The following is an 8,679-nucleotide window of genomic DNA, read 5'->3' as shown; positions in this document are numbered from 1 at the left end:
GGTTCATCCACTTTCTAGTTTTAGCATTTATTTTAGGCTTTTCAGTTAAGCTAAGTATAGCCTATTTTTAACAATTTGTCATTCTTCTTGCTTTATTTCTTTTGAGGTTTATGATTATGATGCCCTTCCCCTTTTTCAAAATAATGTTTATTCTCAGTATGTATCCAAATCTAATGCTCACTTCACTTACTTTTCTTAACAAACTATTCTTTTAGAAAACTTCCTCAAATAATTATTTTACAAAATAATATTTACTCCGATTACTTTTAGCCTTATTAGACCTAATGTTTAGAATGATTTTAATCTCTCCCTAGAATTATAATAAATGTAGATCCAACGATAACTGGTTAAATTTATCTGGTATGGTCCATGTGAACACTACTGTCCAATTATTTTGGAATTCATCATCTAAGAAATATAATTTTATTCTTAGGTTTGACATGAGAAAAATTACAAATATTGATATTGAGCCTTCATTTCAAAACATAGTACAAAATTGGGAAATTTACATAGAAAATTCTAATGCAACACCCTAAAACATTAGAGACATTTTGTCTGTTGGGCTGTAGGCGGCCCTAATGTCCGAGAAGGTTAGGGCTCCAACAGACCCTATGGGAGTTGACAAATTTGGCAAAGGCTAGCCTATCATTAATTACAAAAGTAACATAAATGACATATTTAAGAATGGTAAGGTAAAAAAGATGTGGTTTAACTTTTTTTACAATTGCAATCCTCTGGTTTACAAACTTGATGCAAATCAAGATCTGTGATGATTTGTACACAACTCAACCATTCTGATAATTTAAATTATTATACAAATTAGCAATTAAAAATATTGATTTTGTCAATGATCCCATTAATTGGAAATAGAGATCATTATATTTTGTTTTTCTACTTTTTAAATTATTTCACATCATATGAATTCCTCTTAATTAATATAATTGTAAATAGAGATCGTTATATTTTGTTTTTCTACTTTTCAAATTACTTCACATCTATCGAGCTTGAACTCAAACTCAACATGTTGTTCGAGTTCGGTTTAAAAAAAAAAAAGCTAACCATGAATTGCTCAAGAGCAGCACATTTATTTGTTCATGAGATTTGCTCACAGACGAGCTCGTTAATTTTATTGATGAACTTTGCGCACAAAATTATGTTCATAAACCACATAGTTCTAAAACTTACAAAACTAAAGTTTCACATAAAGTTAGATAATTTTACATTTTCTTAGTATTATGCTCAACCTCGATTGGTTTATGAATCGAGATTCAAAATCATGTTTAAGCTCAGCTCGTTTATGAATCGAGCCGAACATAATCGAGCTAAACATCAAGCCGCTCATGAGCAGTAATGGCAGGTATTATTTTTTAACTTTTACAACATTCTTAGCAATTGAAAGAAGAATGATGATAGGAAAAATCACTAGGTTAAAGCCCAAATTCAGAGTTAATTTTTTACAATCTTTTTCTCATGTAAGTTTCTATCTTGAGCATTGATTAGCAGATAGCTAAGCAATATTCACTTTCTAACTGACGCAATTACGAGGAACCCAAAAAGGGTACAAAATCTCCTTTATAGGCCTTTTCCCCTTTAAAATAAGCCCAGCAGAAGAGGTAAGTTACTTTTCTCTCCACAGCCTCTATTAAACAGCTTATGCCTTGAGGAACAGCTACTGCATTTTCTCTGCACTATTCCAAGCAAGTCAGACATAACCATTTTTACAAAATGAAGTTGTAAACAAGATCATAAAGAGAGGTCCGGGGTTTGATCCCGGTTCTGGAGAATGTAGCTATCACATTGTGAGCGGGGATAAGTCTGGATGCGGTACGGGCTAACAAAAAAAAGGAAGACATAAAACTCACCATATTTGGAAAATAGTTGCATCAAAATCGGGTTCATATACAGAGGGCACCAACATCAGGCACACCACTCTCAGCCTCAGGTCCAGCAGGTCCTCTCCCCTGTTGCTTCCTTACTTTTCTTCCTTTTCTTGTGTCAATATTTTGGCTACTGCCAGAAAATGAAAGGTACCACATCACATAAAAAGATATTTGTACTAGAATACGGTGGTGCGGGTTGGAAAACCCATGCTCCGGACAAAAAACAAATGGAGCTTCCAAACATCTAAAAATGATGCCATCATCAGCAACGAAAAGGGAAAAAACACACACTTAAACCACTTAGGAGTTCAAGAAGTATACACTGCAAACTTTGCAGAGGGTCTCCCCTTTACAGTTCCACAACAAGCCTTGTATTTTTTCTTCGAACCACATGGACAGTTCTTATTTCTTGGTATCTGCAATTACATGAAAAAAAAGGATAGAAAATGAAACCACTGAAGAAAGGAACTTTTGAAACCAACTATTATACAAGTTAGCCATGCAAGGTAAGGTAACTAATGGTAGCAAAAGGAACAACCTTATCATCTGCCAGGGAACTGCTTTTGTCATTGGTTATTTTGTTTCTGCTATTAGATGAATCGTGTTTTTGGGTCTGCGTTTGAGGCTCTTCGTTGTGTTTTTTACTGTTTCTATCTTCACTTACTCCTTGAGGTTCTTTGAAATTGTGAAAATTAGATAAATTACCAAGCAATCACCATAAAACAATCAAAGGCAATACCAAAATATAATATTCAGAAACATCAACCAAACAAACAGGACACTAAATTACTAAGATTTCTGGTCAAATTGACAATGGTAAAAGAGGTTCAGAAGGAACCGTTCTTAACACCTTCAAAATTAAAAGATCATAAATAGAATTAAAATTGCTTTATGTTTCATGCCCTCATCGAACTCAAAAGTTCCTAACTTGTGTTAAGTGAATAAAAACGAGCGGAAACAAAAAAATAACATCACAATAAGATTGTTTGTGTTACAATTTCTGACTAGACATTACCATGTGAAGTATCCGCATGACATGGAAGGGCATCATTTTCTGCATCGTAGTCATCTGCTTCTTGTTCTGCTACCAAAACCTCTATAGCTGCACCAACATCACCATCTACTTGTAGTAAAACCTAGTATGAGATCAACATAAGCCAGAAAATAATACATGTATCTTAAAAGTCTCAATCATGCTAAGTAGACTGGCATTTTAGGACTTATAATTCTTGGAAGGTATGAAAATGCTGCAGTAGGGTGAAACTTCAGAACAAAGTTTTGCAGCCTATTTCTCACCTGCTCAACTTTTTCAGCGTTATCACAACCACTTCCTGCCATTACCAGTTTGATGGATCCCGCATCAATAATATCCTCAGTAGTTCCCACTTTAGAATTGCTTGCTGCAGCTTTTGCTTGTTTAGACATTTTGGGAAGGTCACCGTCAGCCTTTTAGAGACTGGAAGTTATTAGGATATAGCTAGTAATCATGTTGAAACATATATAATTAAACAATATGATTATTGAGAAGGGGAACATCTTAAGAAACCTTGATTATAATCGGTCTGGCAGGTCCATTGCAAGTATCCTCCTTTAACCGCACACTGTTGTAATGTTCCTCATCATGGTAAGATCTGAACCAACATCATCACTCAAAATACAGAACTACAAGATTGCTTTTCCGAAAAAGTAACTTCCACTTTCAAATCTAGTACTTGTCACAAACTAAAAGATCTTTGTCAGTGCAAACATGTCATCCCTTTGTGCAACATATAAAACAGGATGTTAGAACATTACCAAATAATTGGAATTTTCAGAAACATACTTGATCTTAATCAGGTTTGTCAAATGAAATGAAAAATTTCCTTCCAGACCATAGGCAGCAATCAATCATTTATTTCACTATTCTAGTGAGAATGCAAGAGATGAATCCTTAATCTACAATCAAATAATAGAGATGGAAAAATGGCAGATCCAGAAATTAAAAAATGCTAATGTACTTACAAATGAACCATACAAACTCCATGTTGATCAAAATTCCGGATGTACCAGCGAGGCAGCGTGTACTGTATGGATTAAGAAACAGCACAAAGTTCAATGCAAATAGAAATTCTTGATGGTCATTCGTAAATTTTGAACATATATGGCTGCATAACCATTGCACTTGGTTTTTCTTGCATCTATTTTCGTACCAGCACATGTCAGTCAAAGCAACATGCTTGAGGATGCATGCACGAGCTTGTAAAGTATATTGCATTAATCAATTGATGTAGCAAGCTGTCCACCAACTTTGCTTTATACTTATTATACTTGTATAGAAAACTTGGCCGTGGCCTGTTAGTTTTCATTCCATGACTTTATAATCAATCTAGAATCTCGATATTTATGATCCTATTAGTAAACGTTGTGCAGCATAGCTAACACAAGCTAACAAATATAACTGTACTGATCAGGAGTAGGATTGAATTCATGACTTAAAAGAAGTGTTCGAAGAGTGTTCAACTGAAGACAGAGAACAGATGATTACCTGGTGAATGCATATATTACTACGTGTAACAAGTGAAGCTGCCTGCAACTCCATATGCCCAGCCCATGTTCCATCCTTTTCCATGGATTGACAATATTCATCAAATGGAATCTCGTCCTCAATAAAGGGTTCAAACATTTCACGATTCTTCTGTTAATTAAATAACAATATTAGATTTATTTGTGGTCCACTAATTGAACCAAAATAGAGAGAAATAGAGCAAGATAAACAATTCAGACAGTAACTAAACATTTTCATCTGAGTAAAGAGAGGTTTCAGTCACACTTGAGGACGGCAAGAAAACAGATCTGTAAAAAGGAAGCCTGCAATTTCACTTTAAGTATGTAAAACAAGTTTTTTTCCAGAAGACATTTACCATGATGTATTTTACAACCATGCTGCGATACTTTCCATGTTCGTCCTCACTACCATCCAGCTGATCTGCAAGTGCCCTGCAAGTGCACGAAGTAAACAACTTAAGTGACATTCATAAAGATCTGAAAGATATATAAAATGATAGGATGTGGACCATTTCCAATATTAAAAAGACAAGAGAGAAAAGAAAAGGGAATTGGAGAATATGAAATCAACTAGCAGTATCTCAAACAGTAAGGAATATGTGGATTCAACATAAGCTAAGATAATCTACAAACACAAACCTGAAGAAACAATTACCATCTGCAGTAACTTGGATAATTTTCAGACCCAATGCATCAACCTGAGCTTGGAATTGAGTGATATCAGCCTGTTTCCCATGTTTTTTCGCCTGTATCTCAAACAAATATGTGTTAACTGCTAGTTGCACAATCTAGGAACCAACTATTTGTGTAACATGTAGCCAGGATAGATCATCTAGAAGGCTGCACAAACTATGTCAGGTAGGTATATTAATTCCGATCATTTATAAAGTTCAGGGTCAAATGAGTGGCACAGCTAAATTGTATAAATCCGATCCTTTCTCATTGTGAAAAGCAGCAAACCATGATGTCTCCCCTGAGAATTTTCCACCTAAGATGTCCACATTTTGGCATCTTAGATGTGTGCTTTCTAAAAACCGTTGCTAATAACAAGAACATGCAAACTTATATTACTACACATTAATCCATGTCAGAATCTTATTTCTGCTAAAATGAGGTATTTACTTGATCATCAAATTCAATTCTTCTGACAAAATCTGCCCCATCTGTTATTCAGACTTCTTCCGGCATTTTATCATATAATTAAGCAGTCTTGGTTCAATTGTACAATAACATATCTGCAACATAGGGCAGAAAAAGAACTACTGCACCAGAATTTTTCATCCATTCTCTCTCTATCTCTCCTTTTGTTTTGCTATGGCCAATGGAGATTATATTCATCCTTATCATTTTCGATTTCTAGATAATCCATGAGATTGATAATTCATTGTTTGAATGACGATGTGATTATGCGGGAAAAATAAATGAATATGATGTTCAAACTGGATATATTATGTTTAGGCAGAGTGATGATTGCATTCAATGAATACACTTTGGTGTACCCCACATTGTTTTCTTGCTGATGTTTTCATGAAAATTAATGTAGCAGAATTATTGATTTTCCACTTCTATAAGTGAGTTTCTTCCACTTTAAGCCCTAAAATGCAGTACAGCCTCCCATAGGATGAATCTCTATCCCATTATACTATGGATTCCAAACCTGAATCCTCCAAAGTTTCCTAAAAATTTAAGTCATCTAGGATCGTTCAATGTCTCAACCACTTCATTACTTCAATCACAATTAAGATAGTACCGTTCATATTCCAACCTACTTCCATTTTATCTTTTCAAACACATACCAAACCAAATAATTGTCTTAGTAAAGTGAGAAATAAATTGGCAACATGATAAGCAACCTGTAATCCTTCTCTAATTCAATTCTTAAAAGGCGTAAATTGCTTTCAGTTGCCCTCTATTTAGAAAACATGGAAAAAAAAATCACACTGTGCCTTGAAAAGAACATCTGCAAGTACTATTCCTTCCAGAGCTTGATCACATCCCAAGGACATAACGATATGATATATTAGAGAATTAAAACAGTAAAGAGGAGAGTAATTTGACTTACATGAGAATTTTTCTTTGGTTTGCTGGACTTTTGTTGTCTGGTTTTCACCATTTTTGAGCTTTCGATATGGTTGCTTTGCTGCTACTGATGATTTCTCCGGTGGCGACAAAGGATTGTAGTTTCTACAAGTAGTAATTATGATGCTGCCGGTGATCCAATGTGACGGCATTTTGGGCCGCCAGCTTCAAGCCCATGGAGTTTTAAAGATGGGAAATTTACAAGGAAATTCACATTTTAAAAAAAATTACAGTTTTATCACTCATTTATTTAAATTATGTCAAATTGAAAAAACGGAATACTTTTAATGCAAGCTAGATTAAATTAAATATGGAGTGTTTATAAAGGAAATACGGGTCATGTTTCAGCTAGAGCCCTCTTAAGAGATTATACTAGTATCCGGTGTGATGGATTTGTTGCTAATATTGAAATTTGCGTGATCTTTTTATAGGCTTGAGACAAAAGCTTTAGACATGTTAACTGTGGAGTTAGATTTGTAAATTGATTTAGTGTTCTTAAAAGGTATGATAGAGGTTGCTTGTAATTTTGCTTGACTTTTCAAGATGTTAATGTTTGAGGGGTCAATTTTATAAGTTTGTTGTTATCGTAGAGGTAATTGTATTACTGATTGGATGACAATTTTCGCAGAATTTATTTCTTTAGATTATCAAAAGTATAATCTGATTTGTTTTCTTCGGATATTAAAATTATTTTATTTGATGATGGTTATGGGTTTTTCATGAGTTGTATTATTATTATTATTATTTTGAAATATCATGAGTTGTATTATTAAGTTTTAGTTTTGTTTTTACTTTTCTAAGTTTTTAGCCTTTTAAACTCAGAACTTAAAATTTAAGCAGTATATTGGCAGGACACGCCCTGAACATAGGATCTATGGTTAAAAGGGGTTTAAATTTTTTTTAGTAATTTTTTTTTATTATAAATGTAGTTATAATACTCATTCAGATTTAAAAGGGGTAAAATAATAGGATGTATTAGGTCTAATATGAGCCCAAATTTCTATTTTAAACTTTTAGGTATAATTTTTTTTTGTTAATTAAAAGTTATTTATCTCTTGTTTCGTCTAGGGCCCATAAAATATCAGGACCGATCGTGCGAATTGGTAATAAAACAAAATTATTTTAAATATGTGTAAAATCCCACTAATCAAATAAAAATTAAAATTGGACTGATATATCAAACTAAGATTAGAAAAATTAATATAACAGGACAATTTATACCATATAGTTAAATTGGCCCACTCAAACTATCATTAGTTAGAGATATAACAGAAATAACATCATAGGTCATAAGTCATATAACACTCCAAATAACAAGGTTATATAGTTCATATTTATATTTATATATAATATAATAGTCAAAAGGTTAGAAAAAAAATACTTGAATATAGTATATAGTTTACATAAAATCTGTGATAAGACGTAAGAAAGCAGAGCTGGCTGGCTCAAATGATATTGAAACCACCATACCATTTTGATGTGAAGGAGCAACAAATATTGTCTCCTTCCATAATCATATCCATATTCATATTAAAAAGTGGTCCTATTTTATTTTCCTATATGCACAGGAGTTTGGTATGAAGTAAGTACCATTTATTTATATCACTCAACTAAATAATAATTCAGTTTTTGGACTAAATTCATCTTCAATTTATTTCATATCAATATGATTTTTTAAATTAGACTTAATATATTATCCGTTTCTGAACTTGTTTAAAAAGTTTGAAAAATTCTTATGAATTGACATATAAGTGATGCGTTAAACTTGGACTAATACCTAGGAAAAAGGAAAGGGAGTTAATTAAAAAAAAACCATGAAATCTAATATCTCATGTTAGTTGATCTGAATTTTTGACGTTACTCGCTTCAATTGTAACAATTTTTTCTCCTCATGTACTAAATTATTAAAACACAATTAAAAGTGAATAATATTATATCATTCACAAAGTTATGGCTTTCACGGTAAAAAAAATAATAATTAACCCTTTTCTTTTCTTTTCTATACGTGAGTCCAAGAATGACGTGTCGTTTACGTGTCGATTCGTTTGACTTTTTTAAAGTGTGTACACCATACTTTTCGCATGCAGTTTACTTCTTTACAACCGAATGATTACTTAACTATATTTTATGCTAATTGAGTTGACTATCAAGACATTTTAAGCAAGTTGATGATGCT

The 8,679-nt window shown here is 33.0% G+C and overlaps 1 protein-coding gene across 3 annotated transcripts; it reads right to left on the bottom strand.

Annotated features, from left to right (window-relative positions):
• Window positions 1–1,339: 1,339 nt before the first annotated feature.
• LOC136230694 (OVARIAN TUMOR DOMAIN-containing deubiquitinating enzyme 7) lies at window positions 1,340–6,939 on the bottom strand. 3 transcript variants are annotated; one of them, XM_066019856.1, is made up of 12 exons: window positions 6,487–6,939; window positions 5,064–5,170; window positions 4,781–4,856; window positions 4,405–4,551; window positions 3,882–3,943; window positions 3,427–3,511; window positions 3,177–3,326; window positions 2,896–3,016; window positions 2,419–2,555; window positions 2,202–2,296; window positions 1,863–2,010; window positions 1,340–1,683 (listed from the first exon to the last, which is right to left on the bottom strand). In XM_066019856.1, the coding sequence occupies exons 1-11, from the start codon at window positions 6,535–6,537 to the stop codon at window positions 1,896–1,898; spliced, it is 1,146 nt and encodes a 381-aa protein (XP_065875928.1). In that variant the 5' UTR covers window positions 6,538–6,939; the 3' UTR covers window positions 1,340–1,683; window positions 1,863–1,895. The 3 variants fall into 3 exon arrangements, with proteins under 3 accessions (XP_065875928.1, XP_065875927.1, XP_065875926.1); XM_066019855.1 differs by having other exon boundaries at window positions 1,341–1,688; window positions 4,405–4,554; window positions 6,487–6,936; XM_066019854.1 differs by having other exon boundaries at window positions 1,341–1,683; window positions 4,405–4,554; window positions 6,487–6,935.
• Between the last annotated feature and the right edge of the window lie 1,740 nt (window positions 6,940–8,679).

Source organism: Euphorbia lathyris, chromosome 5 (assembly GCF_963576675.1).
Source record: "Euphorbia lathyris chromosome 5, ddEupLath1.1, whole genome shotgun sequence".
NCBI lineage: Eukaryota > Viridiplantae > Streptophyta > Magnoliopsida > Malpighiales > Euphorbiaceae > Euphorbia > Euphorbia lathyris.
Note: the sequence above shows the minus strand (reverse complement) of the source record. Positions and strands in the feature narration are given on the sequence as shown.